General features: G+C 33.9%; 1 protein-coding gene and 1 long non-coding RNA gene across 3 annotated transcripts in view; one reads left to right on the top strand and one right to left on the bottom strand.

The window, feature by feature from the left end:
- LOC127698443 (GRIP and coiled-coil domain-containing protein 2-like) overlaps nt 1-1,650 on the bottom strand; it is a 52,948-nt gene extending 51,298 nt beyond the window's left edge. For both annotated transcript variants that reach the window (XM_052201893.1, XM_052201894.1), the window contains exon 1: nt 1,523-1,650. In XM_052201893.1, coding sequence (XP_052057853.1) covers nt 1,523-1,528 — 6 coding nt within the window. In that variant the 5' untranslated portion in view covers nt 1,529-1,650. The remainder of the gene's footprint in view (nt 1-1,522) is intronic.
- Nucleotides 1,651-1,917: 267 nt separating this feature from the next.
- On the top strand, nt 1,918-10,999 carry LOC127698525 (uncharacterized). Its single transcript, XR_007980858.1, has 3 exons — nt 1,918-2,008; nt 10,151-10,240; nt 10,470-10,999. It is a non-coding gene; the product is annotated as an uncharacterized LOC127698525 (long non-coding RNA).
- The last annotated feature ends 4,844 nt before the right edge of the window (nt 11,000-15,843 follow it).

Genomic DNA, 15,843 nt, shown 5'->3' with positions numbered 1-15,843 from the left:
ACTGTGTAACTGAGTGGACTGTATCAAATGAAACTCATGAGTTTGTTTATTTTGCCATCTTCTGCAGACTGGAAAAAAATGCACATCAAAATCCAGGTAAGTTTTTAATTTTCTGAAATACAGACTACATATAACTTTTATATATCAAGGTCCTGCCATGCCTTTAAACTTTCCTAGATGCATCAGTTTGTCTGTACTCATAGTAGATTTTGTGGTGTAAACACAGCCATATTTTTCAATTCCTTTTGATGAACCTTAATGCGGTCACTTTACTTCATCTTATTCCATTCATATTTGCTTCTTTATATTCTTTTTTATTCAAAAAATGGATGATAAAATGGCAAATAACCCATTCAGAAATGGTAAACCAGACGATCACGTGATCGCGGTAAAGGATGAGCTGGAAATTTGAAAAAAAAAATTAAAAAAATATAGCGACTCGATTGATTTAGATAGCGTCGCGCTAAGTTCAATAGAACAGCAGGAAATTGCGATAGCGCTGAATACCGCAGCCCTCAAACGGCCTTGGGAGAACACTGTATAAAGGTTGAAATACTCCAGACTTTTGACTGGTCCTTATCAAAATTCTCACGGGACTGGAAACACTGATAAATTTCAACGTCTATAAATTTTTTAGCTGTAAACACTTTAAAAATTAAAGTAACATGTACAGTATTGTGTGATTTTATACGGGTTTTGGTTTAAATGAGGATTTCCTCGATCTCCTATATTGGAGGTGAAGATTTATTATGGATACAGATATAACCCACACTGGAATGAACAATTGACATTGTGCTGGGTGGGTCTTTTCACCACCGAACACCACCGCACACCACCGAACACCCAAAAAAACTATCAACCACTAAGAAAATCAGTGATTTTATACATTAAAACGGTTAAATCAATTAAATTACGTCTAAAAAACAAATTTTTAGATGTTTATGTGCATCATTTTTCTGTTAGTCGATTATCAATATAATCAATATAAAGAAAAACGTCTCTGGATTCATCACTATTACGTTTCCGGATTACATTGTGTGTGTATACGAATCATTTGACATCAATTACTGACGAAGGATATTAGTTATCCGAAATATTAAACATTTGTTCATGTCTCTTTTCTTATTATTTGTACAACTATTTTATAAAAGAAGAAAAAAAATGAAGAAAAAAAATGATTTGAGGTGTCCAGTGGTGGTTTGCAGAGTTGTAGTGTTATAGACTCTCCTTTTCTGTTCGATGTAGATATATGTTCTCTAAACCTTATTATTTGTTGAATTAATAACTTAAATATTATATTTAGGTCACATAACAATAAGAGATAAAAAAAATAAATTTTTGGGGTGTTCGGCGGTGTGCGGTGGTGTTCGGTGGTGAAAGACCTACCGTATTGCGCTTAGACTATTCTCAGCCTTAGATAAGTTAGAACTTAAATGACGGAAAATGCCTTTAAATGGCTTATCATTCATGCCAGTATTACTATAGGCAGTTTTTTAAAAAGATTAGAGCCTTCTGAACTTACAGCCATGGTCTAAATGGACTGTCTAACACAATCAGTGTTTATAACTTTTCACATTTCAGACAGACTTCAGTTTCTGTTTTTTTTTTTTTTTTTTTTTCTGACTCCGGAAGTTGTTGCGTGGAATATTTATAAAATGACGTACTATTACGGATAGGGAACGTATTAAATCCGTATAATTTTTTAAATATTTTCGTTTTTGTTTATTTTCAAAGGATTTTGAGTGATGAAATTAAAAAGCATTGGGATTTGAAATTTAAATTTAGTTGAAAACATAACATGCAAAATCAAAGGACTTAAAAGCACTGCGTAAAACTATTTTAAAATTTCGCGCTAAAACTTCATGGTTTTTCGAGTTTCTCTTTTTTGCAGCCTCGAGACTTATCTTTCAACCATTTAACATCCACATCAGTAAGGGGAAAGAACTCATTAATCTAACGCAAACATGGCGGCTATCCGGGGAAAATCAAGTTTTGTGTTTACAAAAAGGTTGGTTATGCAGATCGTATGAAGAAGAATGACTTGTTACTTTGCCATAATTGATTTAAGATCATGATCTTTCGGTTTATCTATATGCCTATTATAATCACACGGTGCAAATATGTTAAATCTGACTGCAAAAAAGTTGTGCTATTGAAAAATGTTAAAATTGAAATCCCAAGATAATGGGGATTTCAACTTTTTCAGTTTTCTGGCGTACAAAAGATATACTTTCATTTATTTTAAGTTATAACTTAAAATAAAATTGATATATTATTTTTACTTGATATTATATGTTGAAAAAGTAAGATCGGTAAACAAAATAAAAGAGTTTTCAGTTGCACATGTTGCATGTTGTTATTTTATTGATATGCTAATGAAACACAACGTCAATAATTGTTTACCACCCAGTACATGTCCAACTCTAGAAATAGTCCCTTATTCTGAAAAGGATGTTCAGAAGCAAAAGTGATTTGCAATTTACAACCATAATGCAATAATTAGTGTTTAACATGCATGATGTACAAAACAATATACCAGTCATTCCATAAAAATCTGTACAAAAGCCGTATAAATACGTCTCTAGATTTATTTAAAGTAAATTTAGTGTTTTCCTTTATCATACTGATAATTTTCTCACGGTAAATGTTCATTTTCACCAAAAGCTTGCAAAAAAAATCGTAACGAATCTTGTAAATCGTAGATTCTGAAACTTATTGATGCTGTGAAATGTTATTTTCGTGTAAAATATGGTTGTCGCTTTTTCTTATTTTTTCTACGCTATGATGATTCTTTTGATATAATAGCAAACAACATCCAAAATAATTACTAGTAGTAAGATTAAGCATTGTATTAACGAAATAAAATACGCTGGGAGTTGTCCGTGGTCATCATATGTTTCAAATTTCGTAGTTTTGGATGTCTCCAATAAAGCTTTAATGTCCGTAACAAAAACTAGTGACTCTAGACAAACACATGATCAGTCTTTTAATTTTTCATTTAGATGTTTAAAGTTTTACTTTTGAATATACAACAATATAGCATAACACTTTGTCGCATTTTGCCTTTCCGTATTTTGTAATTGGATCTTGAAAACATAATTTCAATGTGTCCTATATAAGGCGTTAATGTCAGTAACGACGATTGTAATGAGTTAAATTACATTTAAGACCTGAATCTTTTTTGGTTTTAATAAACACACTATTATTACATAAAATATGCTGCTGTGATGAAAAATAATTGCATTTTTTTACACAATATGATCTGGAATAGTAATGACATTAATGTACATAACACGTTAATATCCGTAACGGAAATAAAAACTAAAGGATAGAACTAATCCGGGTGTTATTTTCGGGACCATTTTTATGTAACACCGCCGGAAGTTGGTTTGTCGTCGTAAAATATCTCAAATTGATGATGGAAATGATCATAAATGCTGAATAACGTCTTTATATAAGGTAAGCAGAAGTTATTTTCTTATTTAAAAAAATATTTTTTCAACAATCAAGATGAAATAGTATTCGATAATATGGCAGAACCTTGAAAATAGCATTTTGATCAGGGTTTGTACATTGGACGGTGTATGACGAAACAACGCCCTTGATTATAGACATTATATGTGTCCGTTACGGACATTAAGCAATGTTTCTAAAATTGCATAAAATGATAAAACTGATAAAGAAAGATGCATAACAAGTTGGATTTTTAAAAGTTATCTTGTAAAACGTAGGTTTTAGGTCATTTTTGACATACTATACGGATATAATAAAGGTAGACATACAACGAAATTGTTCTGAACAAAAAAAAATAAGGAAAATGTAAGAGCACTTTTAAAACGTCATTTTAATTCATACTTCATAATTCTCTTTGGTCTACTAAATGTCAAGACATTTGTCCTTTCGTCCGTCCGTCCGTCCGTCTCTCCAAGTTTTTTTCCCAAACTTGTGTCAGCGTGTGGTCATTTATGAGACCCGTTACGGACATTAAGCGAATTTGATAAATGTCTTATTTTCCAAATCCTTGTGAATAAATGTGCATGAAAGTAATGAATTAGGATCATTACTTTCCTTCAAACTTACCTTGAATGTATTCATCTCTTTTTCCGTCTATAAGCCCGTATCACCACTGTGTTGGTGAAATGATAAGCTTTTACCCCTCGCTATCGCCGGGTAAATATTCATGATATAAAGGGTCTAACGGTGGTAAAATAATAGAATTATTTTAAATGTTATTACATAATGTTTAAAGATACATGTATTTGTTCTCTAAAATCTTATTTTGTTGTTTCAGATGGTCCTGTCAAACGCCGAAAGACAACAAAAATGGCGTGAGCGCCAAAAACAGAAAAACAAAGAAGAATTTCTAGAAAAAGAGAGAGTGAGAAGAAGGAAAAGATATATTCCTGCATTAGAGCTAAATGAAAAAGATTTAAAGAAGAGAAGAGCAATGATAAATAAACATGTTAAAAATCACTACCGTAGAAAAAAAGAGACATTGCAAACAGCTATACAAATGAATGAGTTGCCTGCAAGTAGTGGAACCAGAGCCAAAAGTAATGCTCAACACGCACCTTTACTTGTAAAACTCCCAATTACAATTCCAAACAGAGCAAAAGGCGTTAGGAAAACGTACCAAAGAGCCCTAAAGAGAGCAAACAGAAACGTCAGCAATCTTCAGTCAAAAAACACATCTCTGAAAAAATCAAATAAAAAGCTTCAAAAACGCATTGAAAGGTTAAGAGGAAATATGAAAAAGAAGAAGAAAGCGTTGAACAACTTACAGATGAACAGAATATGACACCACGAAAAAGAACAGACTATATAATGAAGAAAGATGGTTTATCTGGGAAGAAACATGTATCTGTCAGAAGGCAGTTGCTCTTGGCTAATTCCCTGTTCTATGATATAAAGCAAGTGAGGAAAGACGGAAAATTAAAAAGTCTTTTGGGAAAATGTAAACTGGTGAAGAAATATAGATGTGTGTCAAGTCTCAGTAAAGAACTCAAGATACACCGACGAACTAGAGCTTTAACAGGAACATCGAATAAACGAAAATCAAAGAATTCAGAAAGAAAAGCTAAGGTGATAGAGTTTCTTGAAAGAGAAGACAATAGTACCACCCTTCCAGGAAAGAAAGATCATCTCAAAGATCAGGAGAGTCGGGAAGTAAAACAAAAAAGAGTTCTAACAGATTACATGCACAATCTTCATGAAAAGTTTATGCTGGAAAACCCAGATGTCAAAGTTTGCAGGTCTGCATTCTATACGATGAAACCATCAAATATTGTACATGCAAATTTTTCCTCCAGACGTACATGTCTTTGTTCAAAGCATCAGAATCTTTGCCTAAAACTGAAATGTCTTCGAAATAATGGCATACTGGCTTCGAAAAATCCTGACGTCTTTGTTAAGGAGTACGATAGTAACGAAAAGATTCTAGGAGAAATAAATGAAAAATGCACGGAAGAAGTCAAATATTTCAATTGGAAAAGGGTTCAAGACGGTGAAAAGCTCAGATGGAAAGAAGTTGAAGAGAAAGTTAGTAAAACTGCATTCAATGACCTCTTTAACAAGGAACTGACAGCGTTCAGGGGTCATGTACAGAGAGTGCAAACGCAGTACATCGAGATGAGACGTTTACGAGAGAATCTCAAGGAAGGAAACATTATGATCTGGATGGACTTTGCAGAGAATTATAACTGTTCCGCAGTCGAGGAAATCCAGTCCGCATATTGGAACACAGCCATGGTTTCATTACACACTATGGTTGTGTACTTTCCCGAAGGTCACACTAAAAAGTTACAAAGCATGGTCGCAGTATCAGATCTTGTGTCACACAATGCAACAACAGTATTTACAATTCTTAAAAAGACCATTCCTATCGTGAAGGAAGAATATCCGGAATTAACCACTGTGCATTATCTTACCGACTCTCCGACCAGCCAATATCGGAATAGATATGTATTTCAGATTCTTGCCAATCACGAAGCCGATTTTGGCATTAAAGGCAGATGGAACTATCTTGAAGCGGGTCACGGAAAGGGCCCTTGTGATGGCCTCGGGGCCAGCGTGAAGCGAACTGCAGATCAAGCAGTCAAACAAGGAAAGTGTAGTATCCAGGGAGCGTCTGATTTCTATGCATGGGGTATGCATTGTGAAGAAAGTGGAAGCAAAGTTAAATACATTTTCTATGACCAGAATGACTATGACAGTGCATCTGCTGAACTTCTGGGAAGACCTCAACCAAACAGTATTCCAGGAACAATGAAACTGCACGCAGTTGTGCCATCATTAGTAGATTCGAAAGTCATGTTAACTCGTGAGGTATCATGTAGCTGTGAAACATGTATAGAAAATGTTGACAATACAGAGTGTAATGACTGGAAACAACATCGACTTCTTGCGACAGAAAATCAAAATCAAAATGCCGACAACCAGCCTGTTACAAATGACATTCCAGAAGAACACCATGAAATTCACGAATTGGAGATTGAACTGGAGATCGGTGGTTATGTGGCAGCTATCTATAATGCTAGTTGGTTCATTGGTGTCATTACCGATGTCGATGAAACAGAATGTCAAGTAAACTTCATGAGTCAGGCCGGAAAGTACGGGGATACGCTAAAGTGGCCAATTCCAAGAGATGAAATTTGGATACCAAAATCTCAAGTGATATTGAAACTAGACAAAGAACCTGAACCACACGGAAGATCTAGGAGATGTTTCAAAATATCACCAGAAACAAAGCAAAACATTGAAAATGTATTTCAACGTAGAAAAGAGGATCGTGATTAATGTCCGTAACAATACCATTGTGATCTAAATTGAAAATTTGAGCAACATTTAAAGAGTTTTAATCTTAATGAATTGAAGCAAGTTCTATTCTGATTAATTAAAGAAGCGATCATTTAGGTCCAAATTGAAATTTATGGTTTTAACTGTTAAAATTTTCAAATTTTAAGACATTTGTTATATAATTTTATCTCTTGAAAAGTTTTTTGTTATATTTGTTAGTTTTTATTTGTTAGTTATTAAATAAAATGTTCAGATAATGTCATGATACATGTTTTTGAGTGTTTAACGTCTAAAAAAGGTAATTCAAACTCCGTTTTCAATCCAATGGTATACAGTGTAACTTTGGTTAATGTCCATAACGAAAAGATCATTATTCAAATTTAGTAGAAATTGTTCATGCTTGTAGAAAACACATATAAATTTATGTTTTTTGTTGTCTATATTGCTTGAAATTAACAGGAAAGGGAAACATACATTTAAGAAATAAAGGTATTTAACAGCAGGCAAGTTGAAAGATCACCTTTTAAATCGAAATGTTGAAATGAGAGAATATGAACTTAAATGTTCATGGTACAACTTAAATGAGGTATGAGTAGAGACTCTTTGATTTTACATAGTAATACACCTGTCAATATTGATTCAAAAAACCAAGACAAAATATGAATACCACTTCAAAGGAATTATATAGCTAACCAGATTTTCATTTTAATGTCCATAACGCAGAAAGTCAACCATCCAACATTTGCTTTGGCGACAGACAAAAACAACTCATGCAAGGTGTCAGCTTTTGATGTTTTTTACAAATATACATGTATAGCTTCGCATTAACGTTAAATTTTAGCGTCACGAATGATACTGATTTTTTTTCATCTTTTATTGCTCAATTGTCCATTTATATCTGGAATGACTGATACATGTTCAGCTTGGATGTTGAGTTATGCAGTGTGTCTGGTAGTTATCTGAAGGTATAATCCATAGCCAAGGTCAGCTGCCTTGGCTATCATATATGTGTCCATCTGATCATCTATCCCAAATTTATATGTACATGTAGGACCTAGATGTCATTTAGTTGTGTCGTATGGTTGCTGTCTCAGCATACATTGACATATACCCTGGCAGTATCTTTTTTATTCACATTACCACAATAGAAAAGCTCACATATTACATGTATATATATATGGCAAAATTGCAATTAATTATTTAATAGAAATACATATTGTACATTCCTCTTCTTGAAAGTCTGCACCAAAATCTTTTCCAACTACTAGTCCGAAGGCAAATATTCAGACATTTTCCTTATGTGTCTAAACAAAGTTTTGCGAAAATTAACTAGTCCAAATAAAATTTTACTAGTCTGGGGCATCAGACTAGTGGCTAACAGTGCAGGCTGCTTCTACATTTACACATACATGTATATATAGTTTGTATATGCACAATGTACATGAACTGCCTCAGATATCAACTAGTCCAAATAAAATTTTACTAGTCTGGGGAATCTGACTAGTGGCTAACAGTGCAGGCTGCTTCTACATTTACACATGCATGTATATACAGTTTGTATATGTACAATGTACATGAACTGCCTCAGATGTCTTGTAGTAATGTCAGGTACAAAATGTAACTAAACTGTAGTGTGCAGGCATGTATCATGGGAAGTTATAAGTTGGATCTGGGGCCAAGTCAATCTATGACTTGAAAAAGGGTTTTGCTGCTTCTCTGCTAAGCACCCTCTGCTTTAAGGGGTAACTAGAGTAAATACTTGGGCAGCTGAGGACAATAATTAAACTGATGCGGACGATCAAAGAGTTGAAAACCCCCAAAGCTAGATAATGTTTGGAGTGAAACGGGTAAAAAGTCTGTATTATATATATTTATTAACCATAAATGTAGCTCCATGTGGGGGGGGGGGGGGGCAAAATCCATCTCTGTGAAATGTCTGATACCTTAAGCCGCTCATGTCTTCCTGTAGAATGTTTACAGTAGAAATGGCATGTTAAAAAGCGGACTAGTGCGTCTGTCTAGCACAAAGCAGTGTTTATACCATAGGCGGATCCAGGGGGGGGGGGCTCGGGCCCCCCCTTTCGTGGGAAAAATTTGGTTGATTATATAGGGAATCACTGAAGCATGAGTGGAGCGGGCCCCCCCTTATGAAAAGTTCTGGATCCGCCACTGCATACTCACATTACATAACATGTAATGTTTGCCATTGAATTTTTCAGGGTTGGCAAATTATTATATACCTGGTTTTCTAAGGTTAGGCAATACCCCCAGAAGTTGGTATTAAATGCATGTTGTACTGAGTAATGTGGTTGTTGTTTTCTTGACCCATGCTAGATGGGGGATATAGAATATTTTGTAGAAGTACCTTGCGTCCATCAGATGGTAGGTATACATTGTACATTTTTTGGTGTCAGAAGTTATTGAAATCATTATCAAAGGTTAATACCAGCAAGGTCTTGGAACTGTGCTGTCAAATTGTTTTTTACAGGAGTTATGCTGCTTGTTAATAGATATTATAGGGAAAATTACATTGTTAGGGATTTCTTGACTACATTTTGTAAGATATTTAATACATAGAAGTATATTAGAACCAAACAAATTTTTCTTAAGTAATATATAATTGTCCTTGGACTGATAAAATATGTGCCACATTGGAAACTATCTGTCAATATTGTCATGTTTTATTTAATTTAAATTTTACACAGAACAGTTCAAACATATTGTAGTTTCATAATACCATTGCCATATATAAACATTTTACACAGAAAAACCTTGAGTTATTTTAAGAGGAGAAAAAAAATCAATTTCTTCAATGTCTCAAACAATTTCATATACTAAATGCACAGAACAAGTATTGTATAAAATAAGGATATATGTGGTATGATTGCCAATGAGACAACTATCCAACAGAGTTTAAATGACAGGATTAAAGCAACTATTAGTCAACAAATGGTCTTCAGGAGCCTGTAGCCTTTGTTAGTCTTGTATTATTTTTAATTTTAGTTTCTTGTGTTCAATTTGGAGTTTAGTATGGCGTTCATTATCTCTGAACTAGTATATATATTTGTTTAGGGGCCAGCTGAAGGACGCCTCTGGGTGCGGGAATTTCTCGCTGCATTGAAGACCTGTTGGTGACCTTCTGCTGTTGTCTGTTCTATGGTCGGGTTGTTGTCTCTTTGACACATTCCCCATTTCCATTCTCAATTTTATTCAATAATGAGTAAAACCCATACCTTATACAAGACCCTGACATAACAGAATGGATCAAAGAACATTATTTGAACAAAAGACTTTTTTTCCAGTTCAAAGAATATTACTGGTAGTGTAATATTTCAATATTTTTTTTAATTTACAGATTGTTTGTTCACTGTTGGTCACTTAATGTAAGTGGGAAAAACTGATTGGATAAAGATATTAAACAGTCTTTATAGTACATGTGAAATAGGTGAGTTTTCCCAGTAGTAAATTAGTTTGTTCTTTTCGAATAGGGGTCATTTCAATACATGTAGTAAAATTAAATCGGTATTAATATTTTGTATTGTAATAGGCCACTGTACCATTTGTAGTTAAATTAAAATAAAATTGTTATGTTTTGATTTTGATAAAACAGTTTAGCTTTTACTGCTATAAAATGTTTTATTCTTTATTTCATCTCTCAATTTCAATTTTTGCAGGAGACTCATCTGATTGTGGAAGTTTGTGTAGTTGAAAGGAGTTACATACAGATGCTGTTTTGAATCATAAGAAATGACTGATATTAATTCATTTCTTCAGTTCCTCATTAGCTTCTTCACAAGGAATAAATTGTGTAAGGAGTTCTATATTCCTATTTAAAGACCTAACTTTTTTTTCCATTTGAGCGTATGAAAGCAAATTAATTGAATTCATTCTGAATACTGAGCTTATATAGTTTTATGTACATGTATATGTGACTTTATCTTTATTTGACTTTTTATTTATAAGTTATTTAAACATTAATAATTTTATTCTTTGTATGAGAAGCTATAATCAATCGACTACTAGTATATATTTTTTTCTCACCTGGGATGAAAGTCCGGGAAAGTGAGACATAAGGGTTCCTTTTCTGGCGACGATGGCTCTTGCATCAACAATTGTTAAGTTTTCTGCTTAAGTTAGTAAGTTTGACAGGTATTACTTGTGATAGATCATTGATATTTAATATAAAGTTGTATTACTATCAGTACATATCAGTTTGACAACTATTTTGAGGCCCTGTCCCTAGGATATGGTGCAGTGACTTGGATTTAGAGATTTTCAATAATAATAGAAAAACAAAGGATATGGAGTATCCATCCATGACACAAAATCAGTAAATGCACATCAAAAAAACATACAAAAAGCAAAGGAACAGCGCTTTTATTGCTGTTCTTCATCTCAAAGTCACATTGAGACCTCAACTTGGAGCAAAAAAAACTCTCACTTCACTGCAAGTTTAAGACGGCCCTATCACCGACTTTAGCGGAATTCTTTGCAAAAATAATTTGGATAGACTTTGTAAGATGTAACACCACTCAATCGGGCTAAGTCGAAAAAGAACATTCTGGAAAGTAGTACATATTTAAAACAAAAAAGTTTACTGCTTAAGTTAGTTTGATAGGATCTAATTCTGACACACACATTACAATATATCCAAAAATAAAGTAATTGTCTGATACAGAAGTTTTATATGTTTTAAAGAATAAAGCTGTTTTTGCCTTCTTTGTTTTTATTCCCTTTGAAAATATATCATTTTGTCCAACAAATTTTAAAAAAATCGGCATCAAGGCTTTGTAATATTGCAAATATTTGACCTGATAACAATTTAGACTGTTGGAATCATCACTGGCATCATAATGATATCAAGTTTGACCTGACATGATGAAGGCAAGTGTCATAAACTTATTAAACAATAAAATTGAGAATGGAAATGGGGAATATGTCAGAGACAACAACCCGACCAAAGAGCAGACAACAACCGAAAGCCACCTATGAAACAAGTTTGATTTGGATAAAGAAAATACTCAAATTAATACAATAAACAATGTATACATTGACATAATTATACACAAATTAAAAATAGATGAGTTATGAGAGAATCCTTTTTTTTAAGCTAATCTGGCAAAAGTGACTAATTGTGTCTTCATACTCATTTCATTGTTTGTCGTCTGTAAACCTTTTAGCTCACATCCCCATAAAGCCACTGAACTACTGTATAAACTTACTTGTTGTCCATTGTAAACTTTTTACCAAACTTGAGGTGAATGGTTCTAATGGTGTCTAGTATAAACTTTGTTGATTTTTATTCTGGTCAGTCTGTACACAGCAAACACTTTTGGATAAGTCTTTAAGGAATTATTACCATTAAATAGTGATTTAATCAATTTTTATACGACCGTAAAATTTAAAAAATTTTGGTAGTATATTGGTATGACGTTGGCGTCGTCGTCATCCGAAGACACATTGGTTTTCGCACTCTAACTTTAGTTTAACTGAATGGATCTCCATGAAATTTTACCATAAGGTTCAATACCACAAAAGGAAGGTTGGGATTGATTTTGGGGGTTATGGTACCAACAGTTAAGGAATTAGGGGCCAAAAATAAGCATTTTTGTAACTTCCAGACATAACTCGTGTGTTAGTGTATGGATCTCTCTGACATTGTAGCACAAGGTTCCAAATCATAAAGGGAATGCTGGGATTGATTTTGGGGGTAATTGCCTCAAAATTTGAGGAATTAGGGGCAAAAAAACAAGCAATTTTCTAGTTTCATGATAACAACTTGTGTGTAAGTGTATGGATCTTTCTGAAATTGAACTACAAGGTTCCATATCACAAAGCGAAAGCTTGAATTGAGTTTGGGGGTAATTGCCCAAAACATTTAGGAAAAAGGGGCCAAAAATAGCATTTTTTGAGTTTCCAGACAATAACTTGTGTTCAAGTGTATGGATCTCTCTGAAATTGTACTGCAAGGTACTATACCACAAAGGGAAGGCTGGGATTGATTTTGGGGGTAATTGCCTCAAAATTTTAGGAATTAGGGGCCAAAAAGGGGCAAAAAACAAGCATTTTTCTAGTTTCAGGACAACAACTTGTTTGTAAGTGTATGGATCTTTATGAAATTGTACTACAAGGTTCCATATCTCAAAAGGAAAGCTGGGTTTGAGTTTGGGGGTAATTGCCCTAAACGTTTAGGAATTTGGGGCCAAAAAGGGGCCTAAAAACAAGCATTTTTCTAGTTTCCAGACAATAACTTGTGTTCAAGTGTATGAATCTCTCTGAAATTGTACTGCAAGGTACCATACCACAAAGGGAAGGCTGTGATTGAGTTTAGGGGTGATGAATCATAAGGGGGTTCAAAAAATTTAGGGGAGGTATTTTTTTTTTCTTTAAAATTTTCCATTTTAAATTGGTTATTTCTGATTTATATATAAAAGCAAATAATAATGATATGGTTTGAATAGGTAAATTAAAATTTTTTAAGTTCTTAGACCACATTCATACTGTGTCAGAAACCTATGCTGTGTCAAATATATAATCACAATCCAAATTCAGTGCTGTATCAAGCTTGAATGTTGTGTGCATACTTGCCCCAACTGTTCAGGGTTCGACCTCAGCGGTCGTATGAAGCTGCGCCCAGCAGAGCATTTTATTGCATTTTGGGCAAATTCAATAGTAGTTTAAAAGAGAAACTGTAACCAGCCAAAATGATCAGCAATATGCATGATTTACAAATAGAACTAAGACATGAATGCTGAATTAGAATCCGGTCTATAATGTAAGAGAGTGGCCATTTTTGAAGATGCAAATAGATCCAAGTGAGTGACAGACCATTGTCTAGTTAAAAGAGCTTCCCTGAAACTACTGAACCAATTCAAACCAAAGTGACATGATCGATGGTGCTTAGTGGTGTGTAAAATATTGCTTAAATATTGTATGTCAATAAAAGACGAATTGAAACAAAAAAAGATCAGCATTTTAGTCGCATTGAGCCTGTAGTTTAACGTTTTGCTGTGACTGATAACCGCTTCATATCAGGAACAGTGCTGAACTTATATACTTTGTTATGTCTTTCTGACGAAGTTTTGTTTATCTTTAAAATGTCACAAAGAGTGGGTCATGAATTAAATTGACCACTGTCTCGAGTTACAGGGAGGACTGGGCACTAACAAACATTATTAACCCTGCCAGGTTCTGTATGCGTTTGTCCCATGTCATGGAGGATCAAATTGAGAATGGAAGCGGGGAATGTGTTAAAAGAGACAACAACCCGACCAAAGTGCAGAAAACAGCCCTTGGCAAACCAATGGGTCTTCAACGCATGTGCTGCTGTATTTCGGTGATTGTCGTTGGTTGCTGGCTTTCATATTTTATTTCCGTTTCTGATTCTGATAGTGTGTTTTCAAAACAAGAATCAAAAGAATTTGTAAAGATTTGGGGCGGTCCAGAATTGCTTGTACGATTTAATGCTAAACAATGATATATTATCCAATTAAAGGGGGCGTACGCATTCTACGCCCTCCCCCTTAATCCATACATAATTGGATTGAGGTGAGGGGATGGGTAGACAAGTGAACCCGCCCACCCTTATGGGACTACATGTCTCTTGCATATAGACTGTATGCCCCATTCCTGATGTTTTTTAGTGGTTCCCCCTTTTTTTTAAATCCTTGATCAGCAACGGATATGGTATATGAAACATTGATTGAAGATGAAAACAGGGTAAAATATGATGTAAAGCAATGCATATATATTACTCTTCAAGAGTTTTGAAAACACACATTGGAACTGGAGCAAATGCATGTAGGGCTGGCCTACATCTGTGGTAACATGCCTTTTCGTCATCAATACAAATAAACTTGTAGGATTATTTATCCAATGAAAGAAAAATAAATACCTATCGGATCGCTTGCCAACCCGTGTATTAAAAAAGTAAGATATGAAATAACGTATTAAGGGAAATCATGAATTTATACAAAATATATTCGTTCGTATATCTGCATATCCTAGCTTGTGTTTTCTACCGAGAGTTCAAATTTTTAAATTCATAATGAGAAAAATTATAATCAGTTAAACTGACAAATTCTTTGAATAGGAATAAACCATAAAGGTAATGAAAACCGTGTGTTAAACTTCAAACACAATACCAATAGCAAAGGTTACGGCTACAGCGATTATTAAAAAGAAATAGAAAGGGAGTCATAAAATTTAAATTGCATGAATTATAATATAATAGCTCAATCATTTATGACCTCGGAGTCAATACTTTCTATTTCTGTTTTCTGATATTTTCATTGCTTATTTTACTGTATACCGTTTTTACTATCAAATGCTACCCCCCCCCCCCCCCCCCCAAGAATAAAAATAAAGAAAAATGAAAATATCACCAAAAACCTTTGAAAAAAAGGATAATGCGCACGTTTCCGGACTAGTGTAACAAGAGAGAAAAAAACAACCGTACGTAAAATCATAGCTGTATAAAAAAAAACATACATCTATGGTAAAATCCAGGATTTGTATAGTGAAATAAAATCCTTGGTAAAATGAAACAGTCAGTCGAATACACCGCGGACCAAGTATAAGGTGTACATGAAGTATTGCAGATTAACGACAAACTATCTGCTATTAATTCGATCACACACACACACACACACACAAAAACAGAAAAAAACAAATTAATTAATAAAAAAAAACACTGTCAGTAATGGTTGTACCAGAGACATGTATTTATATGTCTCTGGTTATACTATCTACAACAGTATTATGGAGGAACGATGTGGCGCGTGGTTGTGATTCATACGCCGCCTAGATAAACAAAACTGTGTATTGACCTTTTAGTGATAGAAAAACAGAGTTCAAATATATAAATATTCATGTTATAACTTATTGTCATACTTCCGTCAAAACTTTTAAACCAATAGCATGACACAAATTATTTTTCGAACAGCTCTGATATTTTCTCATAAATTATAGTCAAACCCAGAGAGGTTCGAACGAAATCTTCCAAGCATAGTATCATTGGTTTCCTTCCCCCTTACTTACATTCCCCTG

The sequence above is a fragment of the Mytilus californianus genome, unplaced genomic scaffold (assembly GCF_021869535.1).
Source record: "Mytilus californianus isolate M0D057914Y unplaced genomic scaffold, xbMytCali1.0.p SCAF_4, whole genome shotgun sequence".
NCBI lineage: Eukaryota > Metazoa > Mollusca > Bivalvia > Mytilida > Mytilidae > Mytilus > Mytilus californianus.
The sequence above is the reverse complement of the archived record's forward strand: the minus strand, read 5'-3'. Positions and strand labels throughout refer to the sequence as shown.